Source organism: Sorex fumeus, unplaced genomic scaffold (assembly GCF_029834395.1).
Source record: "Sorex fumeus unplaced genomic scaffold, SorFum_2.1 ptg000265l, whole genome shotgun sequence".
NCBI lineage: Eukaryota > Metazoa > Chordata > Mammalia > Eulipotyphla > Soricidae > Sorex > Sorex fumeus.
In genome coordinates this window covers 3,257,949-3,275,480 of record NW_026606322.1, presented here as the reverse complement: position 1 = coordinate 3,275,480, position 17,532 = coordinate 3,257,949, and the positions used below count along the sequence as shown (strand labels likewise).

Sequence of the window (17,532 nt, the reverse complement as noted above, 5' to 3'; positions counted from 1 at the left end):
ATATTTATTTAGGTACCTTGGTACAGCAAAGAATACAGAACTTGAACCCTAACGATCAAGACCCCAGTCTTAGGTCCTCATTAACCAGGGCAATTTCTTTAACCTGAGTACTGTATTTACATGTGCAGTGGAGACTGCTGTACCATTAGCCTCACATCACAACTGGGAGATGTGTAAATATCCTGGGGTAGGTCTTGCCCAAGGACTGTTCCTCTTTTCATCAACTTTCAAGGCAAAGTGAAGACGGATGTTCTAATTAGAGCACAAATGTACTTATGAATTAAGTATTGGGAGCGGCTGGAAAGTAAATTCAACATGCCATGAGCTTGGGTTTCATACCTGGCACTGTAAGATCATCACAGCACTGCCAAGAAAGACCCCAAAGCACAGAGCATGGAGCAGCCCCTGAGTTCCAACAGTTTTGTGCCCCCTTACACCACACCCTCCGCCCCACCACCCCCAGCCACCAAAAAAAAAAAAAAAACCAGTAAGGAGAAAGAGTAGAAGTAGTTTAAGGGTTATGCTGTTGAGTGATAACACAGCGGTAGGGTGTTTGCCTTGCGCGCAGCCAGCCCGGCTGAGCCGGGTTCGATTTTTCCGCCCCTCTCGGAGAGCCTGGCAAGCTACCGAGAGTATTCAAGATGCCAAACACAGTAACAAGAAGTCTCACAATGGAGACGTTACTGGGCCCGCTCGAGCAAATCGATGAACAACGGGAGGACAGCTGTTGGGTGTGACAGCTGATCTTTCCTTGCATGTGGCCAAACAGGTTAGGTTCCTACCAGAACTCAAGACCCCCACGCAACTCCAGGGACAGCTCCTCCGCAGTCACAATAAGCCAGATATAGTCCACCCCCTCAGATTCCCTTGCCAACACCCCCCCCCCAAAAGTTAGTGAATTATGGTGATTATGCACACAATGTGCCTAACAGTAAGCACTAAGGAAGAATGGACTTTTGAGATATTGGCTCCACGGCACTGAAATTATGATCCTACTCAAATCCAAAATGTAGCAGACAAATGTAGATGAATTATGCCAAACAGGTGAAGTCCTCGAAGGCAAGGTTCCCCAAAGCAGTCCAAAATCTAAAGAAACTATTTTCAAAAGACAAAATTAAAAAGGACAAAATTAAAAAGGAATGATACTAATGATTTAAAATACTAAGACCCAAGGCTTGGCTGGTTCTTGCCTATAAGAAAGTTAAAAATTAAACAGTCCTGGAGACATAGGTCAACCCGCTGAGGACAAGTGCTGCGTGCAGGGGGCCCAGCCCAGATCTCTGGCACTGTACGCTCCCCTGAGCCACCCAGAGCAACCTCCACCCCTGCCCAAAGCTCAGGGCTCAGAAGAGCTGAAACACACAGATGTGGCCCACAAACAGAAACCAACCCCCCGAATGAGGCACGAAGGCAACTATACTTATTCTTAATTGGTAAAGGGTTATTTTCTTCCATGTACCAAATTTCACTGGGTGAAATTAATTTTCTGCTTTGGCTTATGAAAAACATCCATAGACCGCAGAAAGGTACAAGAATGTAAGAAAATACGATTTGTTAAACTATACCCTTTTAAAAAAGTAAATGTTATGTGAGGACACTAACAACACAAAAGGAAACACACATGAACATTTTTTGACCAGGGATATTTCCCTCCTTTTTTTTTTAATAAATTATAAATACATTTTTTTCCATATGTTAAAGTGCATCAAAGAACTCCCCAAATTATTCAATCTTCTTTCTTCAGGAATCATTCATTCAGAGCAGACCACCTACAAAAAGAGATTTAGTTTAGGAACTCAGACTTCAAAAAGATTATGCCAGACTTATGAAGTTACAGGATTAAGACCACTAGAAATAAATGCTTCAATCAAGCTAAGTACTCTTAACAAACTGTCACAAATATTCTTAAAAAAACAAAAAAAATTGTTACTCATGAAATAGAAGATAAAATTTTCAAGTCTACTTTTCCTAAAGACAAGCTACTAATTATATAAATGCAAACACCCCCACCCCAAACTAAAGCATCCCTTCACCCAAAGTTAAGATGGTTTATTTTCACTAGATATTCTAGTAAAAATTTCACTAGTGAAGAGACTTTTAATCCTGGCTAATTCAAAATTGGCACTTCCTGTGGAGTTACTTATTTAATGCCAAGGGCACAGTAAAGGTAACTTTTGAAATCCATTAAGAAAAATGAAAAGTAGCAAGTGGGGGCTAGAGATAGTACAGCAGGTAGAGAACTTGCCTTGCTTTGTATATAGCATTATAATAATAACTAAACATTTTTAAATATGGACCCTATTTTAGATTGTTGTACTCAATGCTAAAGTATATATTTATATTATATATAAAGTCACGGTCATGGTCCTCCCGTTGTTCATCGATTTGCTCAAGTGGGCCCAGTAACATCTCCATCGTGAGACTTGATATATAAAGTATATATATAATATAGCTGCAGTATATTTTTCATTGTGGGAAATACATGCTAATGTATTTAATATTACTAAATGTTTCACGGGCTGGAGCGACAGCACAGCGGTAGGGCGTTTGCCTTGCGCGCAGCCAGCCCGGTCGAGCCAGGTTCGATTCCTCCACCCCTCTCGGAGAGTCCGGCAAGCTACCGAGAGTATCTCGCCCACACGGCAGAGCCTGGCAAGCTCCCTGTGGCGTATTCGATATGCCAAACACAGTAACAAGAAGTCAAACACAGTAACAACAAGTCTCACGATGGAGATGTTACTGGGCCCGCTCAAGCAAATTGATGAGCAACAGGAGGACCGTGACCGTGATTGAAATATGTTTCACATAACATGAGATCTCAAATGACTTAACCAAGAAAGGGGGAGTAGGGGGGTGGGGAAGCGGAGGGAGAGTATGGGGGTAAGGAGCTTGTCTCGCCTGCAGCTGACCCGGTGCTGCTCAATCCCGAGCACCACCAAGTGGGGCCCAAACACCGAAAAGGAAAAGAAAAGGTGGCAAGTGGGCTGTAGGTCAAGTAAGTCAGTATCAGGCTTCTCTCAGGATAATCCTCACCCCCTCCTCTCCGTGTTCCTATCCTGAAATAAACAATGCTAAACGAGATATGTTTCACTCAGTCACCGCACTCTGTGCCATGGCAGTGGGGACGGGGAGAGAGAAAGGGGTTAAGGCACTTGCCTTGATACAACCTGCCCAAGTTCAATCCCTGGCACCCCATATGGTCTGAGTCCCACCAAGAGCAACCCCTCAGCAGAGCCTTAGGCACACAGGGTGTGGGCCCCACATCCCCCCAAAAGAAAACAGCAGCAAAGCAAGATAAACCAACACAAAGCCACTCAACATTTCAGAAGAACAGCTGTAGCACCTCTCAGGTCCACAGCATACAGGAGCCTCCTGCGGAAAGACTCCTGATTCCTCTCTATGGTACTCATCTTGGCATTACTATTCAAAAGTTTGAACAGCAGAATGACCTTGTTTCTTTTTCTTGGAACTGTATTTCATCAATAGTCACTTATACTACGTGTCTAAAATGAGCATATCTTAACATTAAATTCAGTAAAGCATAATACCAGTAATAGCCAGTGCTCAGCGCTGGCACTTTTTTCAATCATTTTAGTCTCCAGACTGGGTCCATCAGTTTTCTTCTGACTCCTCAAGTCCAAAAGATACCGGTTGTCCTTTCTTTGTATTTCTAAGCAGGGTCCTCAGATTTTCAGTACTAGAAGTAGCCACAGGGATAGCAAGAAGGTTCAAGGCTGCAGGTACATGCTTTACATGTGGGAACCCTGGGTTCAATCCCAGCATCACAGAGCACCTAAGCACCACACTGGGAGCGGCCCTGAGTTCTGCTGGGTACGCACCCCTACCTTAAAAGCAGCAATCAAGACTACATACAAGCAAGCCTTGGGGCCAGAGAGATAGTACAATGGGTAGGGAGCTTGCCTTGCACTTGGCTTAGAGTTATATCCCAGGCATCCATGTGGTCCAAAATGTGGTGCCTGGGGTAATTCTTGAGTGTAGAGCCAGGAGTAGACCCCAAGCATTGTTGAGTGTAGGGCAAATTAAAAAAAAAAAAAAAACAAAACTACAAGCAATTCTAAAAACGACTACGTTGGCAACATAAAATCTTACTACGTGAAGAGAGTGATGTGTAAAGTGCCGAAGAAATGGAAAATGGAAAAGACCTAGTTTCTCTTATTTTGCTGGGGGGAAGAGGCTCTTTTCAGGGATCACTCCTTGTCTGCTTTCATGTAACCATAAGTAGTGACAGTAAGAACCTGGTTCAGCTGCATGGAAGGAAAGCAGGAGCCTGACCATTCCCTGTACGATCTCTCCAGTCTGATATATTGATTTTATTTCTACCACTGAGCCACTTTTCACTTGAAGTCTTTTAACTAACTTATTATTCCTGCATTTCTGCATGACAAAGGGGAAGCCAATGGGGGATCAAACTCTTGTTCCTCTTACCAAAGTATTATCCTGAAAACTAAAACATTACGGTTTCAATTCTGAGAAAGGTACTCTAAAGATCAGGCTATTCTTGTAAGTAGGATTCAAAAGCACATAATCGAGTCATATCATCAACACACTGCACATGCACATCTGCGATCCACTACGCCCAAGATACAGGTATTCTGTTCTGCTTTCTATTTTGCAATTTACAAAATCTATTCATACAGAAGTCACTTAATATCCCCAACCCTTGGAAGTTGTTTGAAAGGCAAGTGCCATTATCTCGTTATAGATGAGGAGAAAGTTCAGAAAGTTAAGGAACAACCCAAGGTAATGCAATCAGTTAAGTATCAGGATTTCTAAGTCTAAAGCTTTGGCATCTTCTCCACATTTTTTCAAAAACACAAATGAAGTGGTCAAGCAGGAAGCAGGAATTACTTACTCTGGCCCAATGTAACTCTGGTATTGTCTAGTCCTATGAGAATATGCTCCGTACAACTATGCCAACTCTGAGGCCCATAGGAAATCAAAGATAAATTTTATTGCTCCTAAAAAATCCACACTTCTCAACATAGGCTCACTCCTAAACACCAGCTTTATACATGTGATTTGGAAGAGATTTCTATAATTTTGTACATAGAAACTACAACTACAACGACTGAGACGCTGTCTTTAGAAATAATCAGTAGGCATACTTTTCAAGAACATAGCCCCTCCCTAAATTTATCTTGCAGAATGACGCACCCTGGGCTTTTTAAAAGACGAAGTCTTTTTGTTGGGGCACACCCAGCGATGCTCAGAGATAACTTGTGGCTCTGCACTCAGGAATTACTCTTGGTGGGCTTGGGGACCATAAGGGATATCAAGGATCGAACCTGGACTGGCCGTGTGCAAGGCATCACCTATACCTTACCTGCTGTACTATCTCGGCTGTACTATCTTATGTGTGTATACAGAGTAGCTGTAGTAATATTACCATATTATCAGTGTGCCTATAATAGAAGCAATCCCAAAACATCATTGTTCTCTTTTAGAAAAAAGTAAAACTCTAGAGTGGATTAAGTCCTCCACCAACACTGAATGTAGCTACGATGAACATGATAAGCTAGCTCTCAGGAACGCTAAAACTAAGCTGAAGGGTTTCAGCCTAGACAGCTTCCACTATACTACACGGAGACTCATCAGTCCAAAACAAGTTTTTTACCACCCTCCCTTTTTTCTTTTTACAGCTCAATGAGAAAAACAGCATTTGTGAAATTCCAAAGAGCCAGGAAAACAGATAAACTAGAAAGAAGTCAGTCTGTATCACTATTATATTGGTAAAACAATGGCTTTGCACTAATAAGTAAAAAAGTGGGGCTGGATAGTACAAGAACTAAGAAACACACCTTAAAGATTCCTGGCACCAAATGGAACCCAGAACCACAGGACCCTAACACTAAAGCACCCACTGGGTTAGCTAAGAATCACCCCCACTTCCCAAGCCCCCAGAGCACCAGTTAGGACACCCTACACCCCCAACTAAAAAGCGGAGGTGAGAACAAAGGAAGTTTGCCTAGAGGAATGTTCTGGTTCTGACCTAACCCAGATGGAGCTGGAGTCCTTTTATACCATTAGAGAGCGTAGTTTCTTCTGCATTCATTCACTAAATTACTGATTCTTTTATGTGTCAGGTGGAAGTTCTGGGCATATGACAAGGAGAGAAACACGAAGTTCCTCTCTGAAAATCACATTCTAAGTGGAGTACAGCAATGCAGATGATAAATACATCAGGCATAGTTGATGGTATTTAGCAACCACTAGCAATTAAACTTAAACCAAAAGGGGCCTGAGAGATAGTACAGTAGGTGGCTATAATACTGGAGTGAAGGTACAGGATATTCTTATTATCACAGATACTAAAACATTCCATTAGACATTGCTAGGTGATAGGGAAGGGATGCTATTTGCATGTAGTGTTGGAATGTTTCCCTAAGGAAACTTTTTAAACAGAGAACTGAACGAAGTGAGGAAATGAGCAAAATCACTCTGAAAAGAGCTTTCAAGTGACTGTCACATTTGTGGTACTCAGGAGCTGGAGAGATAGTACAGGGCTAAGGTGCTTGCCTTGCACTTGTCTGACTAGTGCTCGATTCCCCAGCAACCCGGCATCCCATAGGAGTCCCTGAGTGCACAGCCAGGAATAAGCCCTGAACACCATCAGCTGTGGCAGCCCCCAAACAAAACAAAAATATTAAAAGTTGAATTAAAATTTCTTCTTAAAAAATCTGGCTAAGAAACCATTATTAATAGTATTGTAAACCACAGAATGTCAAGCATGTCAATAAAAATTGGCTCTCCAAGCGTTAGTTTTATAATAAAATAGCTTGGTACAAAAGAAATGGTACCAATCCCATGGGTTTTTTTTTTCCAGAACATTTTTCCTTCCTATTTAAGTCCCTCAACATTAAAAACAAACACACAAAAAAAGAGTATTTTTCTTTAATTCAGACAATTGAGTTTAATCCTCCCACAGGACAATTCCATGATTCTTTCTAATTCTGCTGCAGAAAGTCCCTTTCATTTGCTTTCTTTTTACTGCATGGGGCAGGTGTTGGGAGGGGAAGTAGGAGTCTGGGGAAACTGCCTCCAAAGCCATGTCCTGGCAATACGGCTGAGCTGGAGAGTTTAACGCTCAGGCGCGCTCAGGCCTCAGGGGAGGAATATACCTAGGTGCTCTGGGGTTCCTGTGTGTGGGTCAGGCACATGGCTTGCTGCGCCACATCCCTGGCCCTAATTTAATTTTCTTAGCTCCATCCACCCCGCTTCCCTTCATTGCTGTTGCTACTACAATGATTTTAGGGGGTGCACATAAGCCTGGTTGTGGTGCTCACAAGTTTTATTTGCTAAAGCTCGTGTTCTCACCTTCCCAAATCCAACGCGTAACTCAATTTATTAGCATCTTTTTCTCCCTACATTAGGGAATAATTAAAATCAGTATTTTTCAGTGACAGTTAACCATGTTAGATTAACGGGATAACCTACCTCATAGATTTAATATTGACAGTGATCTGTAAAACATGTTATCTTCCAGTATATACTGGAAGCCATTGCCTATTGGTTCCTCCCCCAAATCTGAAAGTAACAGACTCACCGTTTCATATCTTGAATCCCAGGGCTCTCATGCATTCCTTGTGGGCCTCGATCAGGTGTCCACAGTGTTCTTCTCCTTTCTCAATGATGCTGTAAAAATAAATGCCATGTTATTAAACAAAGTAGGCACTAAGAACACTAGCAGTAAATAAATATTACGTGAGTGACAAGAATGAGGCAGAACATGGGTTTGAGGAAATGTAGCAGGAGTTCAAGTTTTTATTTAAAAAAATAAAAGTTCCTAGTCTCCATGGGACCTGGTGTGGAGATCCTCTACCCACACCCCCGTCTCCAGGGACTCAGCAGTCACGCCCAGAACCCACCGCTGGCTGGCACCAAACAATCACGTCATTGACCATCATCCAGATTACACATCCTTCTCTCCCAGAAGGAAGCAACATGATGACCCAGCACAAGGCTGTTTCACTCCTGGCACACCGGCGGGATGGGACGAGGGTGCGACCCCTGCCCGCCCCGGCAGCCAAAATCTTCCACAACTCAGTCCAGCCGAGCCTCACCCACAAGTGCATCTATTCCTGGACCGTAAGGCCACAAATGCAGCCGGGCGATACTTCGGATCAAATACTCTACCCACACTCCAGGATTGTAGCACCGTCCTCCCATTGTTCATTGATTTACTCGTGTGGGCACCAGTAACGTCTCCATTGTGAGACTTGTTACTGTTTTTGGCATATCGAATACGCCACGGGGAGCTTGCCAGGCTCTGCTGTGCAGGCAAGATACTCTCGGTAGCTTCCCGGGCTCTCTGAGGGACAGAGGAATCGAACCCGAGTCGGCCACGTGCAAGGCAAACGCCCTACCCGCTGTACTATCACTCCAGCCCACTCCAGGAATAACACTGTAGCACTGTCCTGTTGTTCATCAACTTGCTCAAGCTAGCCCAGTAATGTCTCCATTGTGAGACTTGTTGTTACTGTGTTTGGCATATCGAATACGTCACGGGGAGCTTGCCAGGCTCTGCTGTGCGGGCGAGATACTCTCGGTAGCTTGCCGGACTCTCTGAGGGGGCAGAGGAATCGAACCCGAGTCAGCCGGATCAGCTGCATGCAAGGCAAACGCCCTACCCGCTGTGCTATCACTCCATATATGTAACTCTAAGAAATCATGATAAGCAGAATATATCAAATGAGAAAGACAAATACCTGGGTGGTCTCACTCATATGTAGTGTATAAAGAAACAAAGAAAATGAATAGGTAATATTCAACGAAAACAAACCCATAGACTAATAACAGAACAGGAATACTCCAGGAATACTGCACCAAATTTGACAGGGTTCAAAACAGGAGGCAACCAATCTTAGCAGAAAATATACTTTTTTTTAAAGGGATATATATATATATATATATATCAAAAAAACACAAGGGTCAACCTTTAACATGTTAGTGATCTCTCATAGAAAGGCTTAATAGGCCCTGGGTGAAACACAACAATCCTCATACTCTTTCCTCTAAGGATACTTTTTTCTAGTATTCTCAGCAAATTTTTCATAACAAACAATACAGAATATATTATTTCGGTTCTGCTTTGGGGCAGGGATTAGGGTTTGGGATGGAAACATGCCAAGTATGGTGGTGGGGAGGTGTAATGGTGGTGGGATTGTTGTTTGAATATTGTAAACTACTTTATAAAATAAAAATTGAAATGTTCTTACACCAAGTGACTGCTTTTATTGGCTCGTGCTCTATTTCCATACTCATAAAAATGTTCCAAAGATAAGCGGCCCAGGTGGTGGTGGTAACTGAGTTAATTATGTAGATTGGATACTACCTTTAAACCAGCATTCAAGCCACTTCTCTTCCCCTCCCCTCACATTCCTCTTCCCAACCCCAGGATATTCTTAGGGGGCCACAGCAGGAGACTAGGGGGAATGGATCAAAAACAGCTACCTGATTCCTGACTACAGTTACCTATAAGAGAAACTGTAGATATCTAAAGCAATTGATGAAAAAAAAAAAAAGACAGCTAAGTTCTTGTTCCAGTTACACCATTCAGTAGCTGAGATGACTCTTCAAATTTAACAGACTACCCAGATAGTGTGTCCCTGGTGCTGTACTGAATGCTGCAAACACTGTGAGAGGCAATACTTGTGAATGGTCATTAACATTAATGCTAAAAGTAACCCTGGAGTCACACTGGCAAAGCCCTCCTGCAGGAGACAGTATATTTAATCATTTGCTTGCAGCTGTAAAACGCACTCTGGACCCCAGGCTCTTTCATAGCCAACTATTGGAAGATGGAATACAATACTGTTACCACAGAAGCAATTCTCTAAAGAATTTTGTTCCACAACAGAAGCCGTATAAAACGAGGACAAAACTTCTTGTAGGTGACTATCTGAATACTGAATCATCTAACTTGCAAAACCATCAACCTGCGGTGCTAGAGCCAATAGCACAGCGGGTAGGGCATTTGTCTTGCACGTGGCTGGCCTGGGTTCCATTCCCAGCATCCCATATGGTCCCCTGAGCAGCACCAGGAGTAATTCCAGGAGTGCATGAGCCAGGAGTAACGTCTGTGCAACGCCGGGTGACCCTAAAAGGCGGGCGGGAGGGTGGGGGGGAGGAATGCCTGACGTAGGCAGGCAGATCGGGAAGGTCCCTTCCCAAGGCAATGGCAGTCAATCTCCTGGGAAGCAATAGCCCTGACCTCTTGGAGAACTGGTGCCAGACTGTAATAGACCCCGAGGAGGCTGGACCAACCCCCTCCAACAGGAGATCCTGCAGAAACAAAAGCCAGGAAAGAAATTTCAAAGAAGACCATCACCACTTCCAACTCCACTCCCTTGGTAACCTCCCTAGCAACGGGACTTTTACCCTAGAAGCCCCCGTGGGGAGAGATTGGAATAACCCTATAAAGGCCACCTTGAACAAAGGAAGCGGGACGTATGCTGCCTGAGCCCATGTGGCCAAGCACATGTGCTGGCCGAGCACATGTGTCGCTGCTGGCATCTCCCCTCTTGAGCTGTGTACTTTCATGCCTACTGGTGGGGTGTGTGTAGGGCCTCTCTCCGCCTTGGAGAAGCCCCCCAGCGCTCTCTCTCTCGAGCATGTTAGGCTTCACTCTCTCCCACTTCCTCTCCCTCCTTCCCTTCAAAACCTCCAACGTCCACTCCCGAAACTGCTTTCTGCCAGGCGAGACAAGAACCCTGCAAGCCTGGGGTCCTGCGTGGCAGAGGCAGAGCAGGAGAAATCAGATCAGCAGATCCTTCTCCTCCCCACTTCACAGGAACCACCCGGGGGGTCCGATGACATCAAACCTAGGCCAGGGAGGCTGTTGCTGGGTGGCAGAGCACCTGCCTGGCACGCGTGTAGCCCTGACTTCAATCTCTGGCCAGGAAGGAGGGGGAGGAAAAAAAAAGAAAAATCATCTACCTCCAAAGAGGCTCAGGGTAACTGTTTAGTAAGCACTGGAAGAAACTGCCAGGTGTGGCTCAAAAACACAAAAATACAGAAGCCACGTATGCCCTGCGTTCCCGTTATCTAAGAGCCTGGCCGGAAGTACGCGTGCATGCTTGTGTCCGGCCACGTCCGGCCCTGCTGCCCTCCACGTGGCGCGATCTCCGGCCGCGTCCCCGGCCACGTCCAGGCTCTGAGGCTCCGTGTCTACAGGGTCGAGCCCCGCGCGGCGTCAGGTACGTCCCAGCTGGGGCAGCGCGCACTTAAGGTGGGCGCGGGCGCCGGCCTCTCCCCCGCCTCCCGGGGCCGGAAGTCCGGCCGGACCCGCCGCCTGCTGCCCCGCACGCGTCCCCGCAGGGCAGCGACTCCGGAAGCCGACCGCCCCCGAGGCGCACTGACCACGCATCGCGCGCCTTCTTGGTCTCCGGGCAGGCGCAGCAAGGCTTCAGCGGCTTCTTCTCCTGAGACCCTGTTGGGGCCGGACTCGCGGCCGCCAGACCCGGCATCTTTGGCCTCGAGAGCAAAGGCGAGCACGGACACCTTGGACCCGGCCAACCTGCGCCGACGCGGATCCGCCCGCAGCCACTTCCGGCCAAGCTACCGGAAGTCCCGCCTCTCGGACGACGGGGGGGGGGGGGGGGGAAGAGGAAGGAGGATGGGGAGGGGAGGACGGCGTGTTGAACGTGGAGCACGTTGTAGGCCGTTTGCTTAGCCTGCGGCTGACCTGTGCTCGATCTCCGGCATCCCATATGGTCCCCTGAGCACCACCAGGAGTAGTTCCTGAGTGCAGAGCCAGGAGTAACCCCTGAGCATCACCAAAAAGCAGAAAAAAAAAAAAGGAGGTGGAGCGCATGCGCAGAACTGAAAAAAGCGCCGGGCTCGGGCTCGAGTGCTGTGAGCGCGCCAATGGGGCGCATGCGCAGAACTAAAAAGTGAGACATTGGAGGCATCCATGGCATCTCAAAACAGAAATAAAAGCACCACCAGGAGTAGTTCTTGAGTGCAGAGCCAGGAGTAACCCCTGAGCATCACCAAAAAGCAGGAAAAAAATAAAGAAAGTGGAGCGCATGCGCAGAACTAAAAAAAGCGCCGGGCTCGAGTGCTGTGAGCGCGCCAATGGGGCGCATGCGCAGAACTATAAAAAGTACGCCGGAGTAGCGAGACTGTGCGCGTGCGCGCGCCTCTCCGGCGCAGGCGCAGAGACACTGTGTTAGAGCGGCCCGGGGGTCACTCTACTTAGCATGAGAACCGAAGGGCGCGCTCGGGATTTCTCAATCCTGTCCTCCCGTAAATGTGGGGATGGGAGGAAATGGGTTTGTCCAAATACACCCGAGAAACCACTCCTGAAGGCAGGTTCCTTCGATGACAAGACCCTTTCGGGCGTATTTTGTGCTGCTAGGACTTGACGACTAGTTGATGATTAGGACTTAAGTCTTCGGTCCTGCAGCTGCCTGCCTGAGGTAGCTGGGAATGCGTCGCGGGCGGGGACCTGGCAGAGAGACACGGGAGGCATCCGTGGCATCTCAAAGCAGAAGTAAAAGCAGAGACAGCCGGTCGGTCCACAGGCGCTAAAAACAAGCCGGAAAGCCCCTTGCCACACTGGAAGTTTGAAGTTGTGCGTGGGAAAGATTGGATTTGAATTCCTAGAGGCTGAGGATACAGGGTTAGAACACGTACCTCACGTGTTTGAGGATGGGTTCAATCCGCAGCACTACCAAAGAGTGAAAACAAAGATAGCAGATACCTCAGGGTGTGGAACAACCCAGTCGACTAATTCAAAAAACATAAAATGCAAATTTGAAGTGACTGCAGCAAAAAAACAACGTTTGAGATTTTGTAGGATTTTAGGATTAGAGTTAAATTGGCAAAAGATTTTAAATAATAAAATTCAATTTGAAATCATCTTTAATAATACATTTACTTTGGATTTTGGGGCCACACCTGACAATGCTCAGGCATTACCCCAAGCTCTTCATTCAGGAGTAACACTTGGCCGTGGTCCGGGGACCATATGGAATGCCAGGGACTGACCTCAGGTAGACAGTGTGTAAGGTAAGCACCTTAGAGGCTGTAACTATCTCTCCAGCCTCCAATTTGAAATCATCTTAAATGTAAGGAAATAGTATCTAGGATACTTAATGGATCACGATCACGATCATCCTGTTCTTCATCGATTGCCTCGAGCAGGCCCCAGTAACTCCTTCGCCCTAGCCCTGAGATTCTAAAAAGTGCCATATTCAAGGCTCCTTCAGGGTTAGGAGAATGAGACCCATCATTTGTTACTGGTATTTGGCATATTGGGTACACCACGGGGAGTTTGCCAGACTCTGCCGTGTGGGCAGGTAATATTCAGTAACCTGCCAGATTGTCCAAAGTAAGAATGAGATAATAAGATGTCCACTTCTGGGAGCTGGGTTTTATAGTCTCTGGGTCTTTGCCGTTGATGGGATTAACGGCGCAGGGGGTCAGATGGTGGGTGTGACCCCTGCCTACTGGGAGATGGAGGATCTGGGTGAAGGATGCTCAGCCCTGATCCAAGCAGGCTTGGAGATCTCAGCCCCGGGACCCGCATGCCTTTGTTCCTCTGTCAGTACCTTTGTGCGTGTGGAGAGTGGTCTCAGCATGGTGGTGGCTGGTTCTGGGTGGGTGGGGAGAAGAGACCAGCTCGGCTTGGGCAGCGGAAAGGGAGAGACAGAGAGGCTCAGATCTGCTTTGTCTCCCGGTGTCTGGGGGACAACTAGGGGCTTGCACGGTGAAATCCAAGTCCCAGGTTCGAGAAGCGGCGGGAAAACTGACCTGGGTGGGTAGGGAGAAGAGACCAGCTTGGCTTGGGCGGCGGAAAGGCAGAGGCAGAGAGGCTCAGATCTGCTTTGTCTCCCGGCGTCTGGGGGACAACTGGGGGCTTGCACGGTGAAATCCAAGTCTTAATGGAACTCATAGGAAATAATAAGAGTAACCCCAATAGAAAATTTGATAGGGGCATCAATAGCTAAAGCATAAAGATTTATATATTTTGTTGCTGTTTTGGCCCGGCTGTGCTCATTGCTCACTCCTGGGTCTGTGATCAGGAGTCACTCCTGGCAGGCTCCAAGGACCCTATAGCGTACCTGATTGAACACTGTTCAAGGCAAATGCCATACCCACTGTGATATCACTCTGGCCTAGAAGCAAAAGTATTTAAGCAACACCTTTTTTTTTTTTTACCATGTTTCCTTGATTAAGACAGGAGAACATATAAAAGAAAATTCAAGGGCAACAATGATAAGAATTGATCAAGCACTACAAATCAGAAAAATGAAAAAAAACCACTTTTGGGGGCTGGAGCAATAGCACAGCAGGTAGGGCATTTGCCTTGCGCACGGCCTACCCTGGTTCGATTCCCAGCATTCCATATGATCTCCTGAGCACAGCCAGGGTAATTCCTGAGTGCAGAGCCAGGAGTAACCCCTGTGCATCACTGGGTGTGACCCAAAAAGAAAAAAAAAACACTCTTTGAAATATAAAATAAAACACTTCAGTGGTGGGGACCTTCTTTCCTGCAGGGGCCATTTGGATGTTTGGAATATTATTCCCAGGCCTTACAGTAAAGGCAGACATGGACAGCTTATGAGAAGCATATCTCTGTCCCATCCTGTCCCACAGCCAAACCATATGACTTCACATGCCTTTTGTTGCCATGGGTTGGAATTCCCCATCCCAGATTTAGACTAATAAAAATTAGAAAAGTGAATGATGCCAAGTATCTGTGAGCAAACAGGAATCCTCATGCTGGTGTTGAGAATATAACTGGTCTTATAATTTGAGAGGGCAGTTTGTATTAGGTTAATTTAAGAATAGGTACACATCCCCTGATTTAGCAATTCAGTTCTTAGATTCATATTCCATAGAACGTCCTAGCAAGGTAATATATATGGAGATAGTTGTCATGGGAGGTTCATTTTATGGAATTCAGGGAATGGTATCAATTCCAACAGTCATCACTGACAGGTGGAGAGGGAAATATGGAGTATTGGACACAAGCTATAAATTTATAACATGCTCACCTAGTAAAATTGATGTTAAAAAACATCACCAAGAGGGCAAGAACTGTAGTACAACAGGTAGGGTACTTCCTGTGCACTTCCCAAGTTTGATCACCAGTGTTGGATAACATTGGTTTGTCCTTGCCTCCTGCAGGTAGCGTAGGTTTATTGAGTTACTCCCACAACGGTGCTCCTGAGGCACCACCCAATTCCATTAGGCACTAATGTACCTATATTACTTTTCTCTTTTCTTTATGTCATTTGCATGGTTTGTCTATCAATGTCCTTTTTGTATAGACACAGGAAGACAAGTTGATGCTATGCTTTTGTAACATGGGAGTTAATTGACTCTGAAATAATATTTACTCCTGGGCATCTGTCATATTTACCTGACTTAAGCCATAGTTGCCCTTACTTCCTTATACCACCAAAAAGAAGGTCTCAGCGAGGGACAAGGATGGACCCAGGGCAAGCTGATAGCTATCCTAGCATCGGAAAGGGACAAGTTAAATGCCACAAGAAGTATAATAAGCTAAGAGAACAGTCATGGAACAAACTCTGTCATTACCCCAAAAGAAGTGACTGAAAAAGGACCCTGCTGGGGTTAGGAAAGACTAACCTGGCCTGAGGACTGTAGTCCGGGATAGATAGTGAGATGTCCCCAGGAAAAAACAAACTTTAAGCTTAATATATCTTACTGTGTTTATACAAAATTACTAGAAATATTAGTAAGAAGTAAATTTACTATGATTGTTTAAATGGATTACTAGCTGAGGAAAGGAGAAAGCAATATACCCTAAATGAAATCCTGCCCTGAGTGGATCTCCTAGTAATCTGGAGTGCGAAACCCTCAGATGAAATTTTGTCCTTGAGTTAATTTCCTGGAACTTCTCCTGAAGGAGTGACTTTACACCTGCTTGTTGTTCTGACAATGTTCAACCCCACCTATGTGTACCTCCACCCTTCATGATTTCTATATAACTATGCTGTAAGGAGAGAGAAAAAGAAAGAGAAGAAATTACTGGCTGTAAGGGGAGAGATGGAACTGTGTTGGGAAAGAGAGAGAAATAAACTGACCAACAACCAGCCTATCCCTCTGTTCCTTTGTTCTTAGCTGTCGGCTGGCCAGGGGAAGAGTTATTGGCCGCCAAGTGTTCGAGTCCCCCATGCGCCCATGCATTTTTGAAACTCACACACCAGCACCACATATGGTTACCCCCAGCCCCTCCAGGTGTGAACCCTGAGCACAGAGTCAGAAGTAAGCCCTCATCATTGCCAGGTGGTCCCTCTCCCCCAAAGAACAACAGTAACAACCGCAACAAAACATCTCCAGGGACTCAAGAGATAGCTCAACTGGCTGAGTGCATGCTTTATATGCAGGAGGTTCACCGAGGAGCCACCCCTTAGCCCAGAGCAGGGAGTGCTCCAGAGTACCCACTGAGTTCAGCCTATCCCCACCAAAATAGCAACATCACTGCTACACGGGGGTGGGGGGGTGGGGGTGGGGAAGCACTTTATTTTTTAGAGTTTTATCTTAAGGTTGCCTGAAAGAAGAAAACAACTGAGTTCTGGTCAGCTGATTGTCCCACCTACCTACCCCAACCCCACCCGCTAAAGCAGTTTGAACAGGTAAGCTATTCTCAGTACAGGACAAACTTACTTAAAGCAATCATTTGTATATGTACATATGTTAAAATATTGGCTGCAAGTAATCAGAATGATTACCTACGAGGGAAGACAAGTAGGAGCAGAGAATGGGAATACATACAAATAAAATTATAAGGATGCTGTTAATCCCACTGAAGGAAGTAGTCAGATAGGGAGCACCTTGGCAATAATTTCACAAGAAGCTATACAACCAAGATTTGTAACCCAGGGATATCAGTGGAGGACGGTCAGACTGATGGTGGAATTGATATTTAACACTGTGTACTTGAAATTCTATTATGAACAACTTTGGAATCATGGTGACTCAGTAAAGATAAATTTGAAAAAAACAAAAACATGTGATAAAAAAAAACACCAGAATTTGGGGTCAGCATGATAGTACAGCAAGTTGGGCATTTGCCTCGCATGCAGCCAATCTGGGTTCAATCCCTGGCAATCCACATGTTCCCATGTGCACTGCTAGGAGTAATTCCTGGGTACAGAGCTATGATAACCAGAGCATGCCGGGTGTGGCCCCCAAAGCAAAAACAACAAAACAACAAAAAAGATTTTTTTGAGAGACAGGGTGTGGGCTGCACCCTGCTGTGCTCAGGGATCAATTTTGGTGGACATAGGGAACTATAACATAGGCACAAACTATAACTATAACATAGTCACAAATGCTGTCTGACTTTGACCGTGAGTGTGGAAAGGTCGGACTTGGCTGAATCTTACGAAGACAATGTTTATGAGCAACAGCCTCTTTCCTGACTCTCCATTCTCTCTCAACGGAACGACCATCTCCGAATGCAACAGCTATGAGTACCTAGGTTGAGAAGTCAACGTGACAAATGACCTGGCACCTGAGCTGCGCAGGAGAAGA

At 45.7% G+C, this 17,532-nt stretch overlaps 1 protein-coding gene across 1 annotated transcript; it reads right to left on the bottom strand.

The window, feature by feature from the left end:
• Nucleotides 1–1,628: 1,628 nt before the first annotated feature.
• LOC130018418 (cytochrome c oxidase copper chaperone) lies at nucleotides 1,629–11,566 on the bottom strand. The gene is made up of 3 exons (XM_056109124.1): nucleotides 11,380–11,566; nucleotides 7,565–7,653; nucleotides 1,629–1,769 (listed from the first exon to the last, which is right to left on the bottom strand). Exons 1-2 carry the CDS (start codon nucleotides 11,484–11,486, stop codon nucleotides 7,569–7,571), a joined length of 192 nt encoding a protein of 63 aa, XP_055965099.1. The 5' UTR covers nucleotides 11,487–11,566; the 3' UTR covers nucleotides 1,629–1,769; nucleotides 7,565–7,568.
• Between the last annotated feature and the right edge of the window lie 5,966 nt (nucleotides 11,567–17,532).

Excerpts from the sequence above, each read along its gene's own strand:
- LOC130018418 (XM_056109124.1), bottom strand. The coding sequence starts at position 11,486 with ATGCCGGGTCTGGCGGCCGCGAGTCCGGCCCCAACAGGGTCTCAGGAG. Across the intron at positions 7,654-11,379 it reads AAGAAGGCGCGCGATGCGTG|CATCATTGAGAAAGGAGAAG; the intron begins GTCAGTGCGCCT and ends TTATTTTTACAG.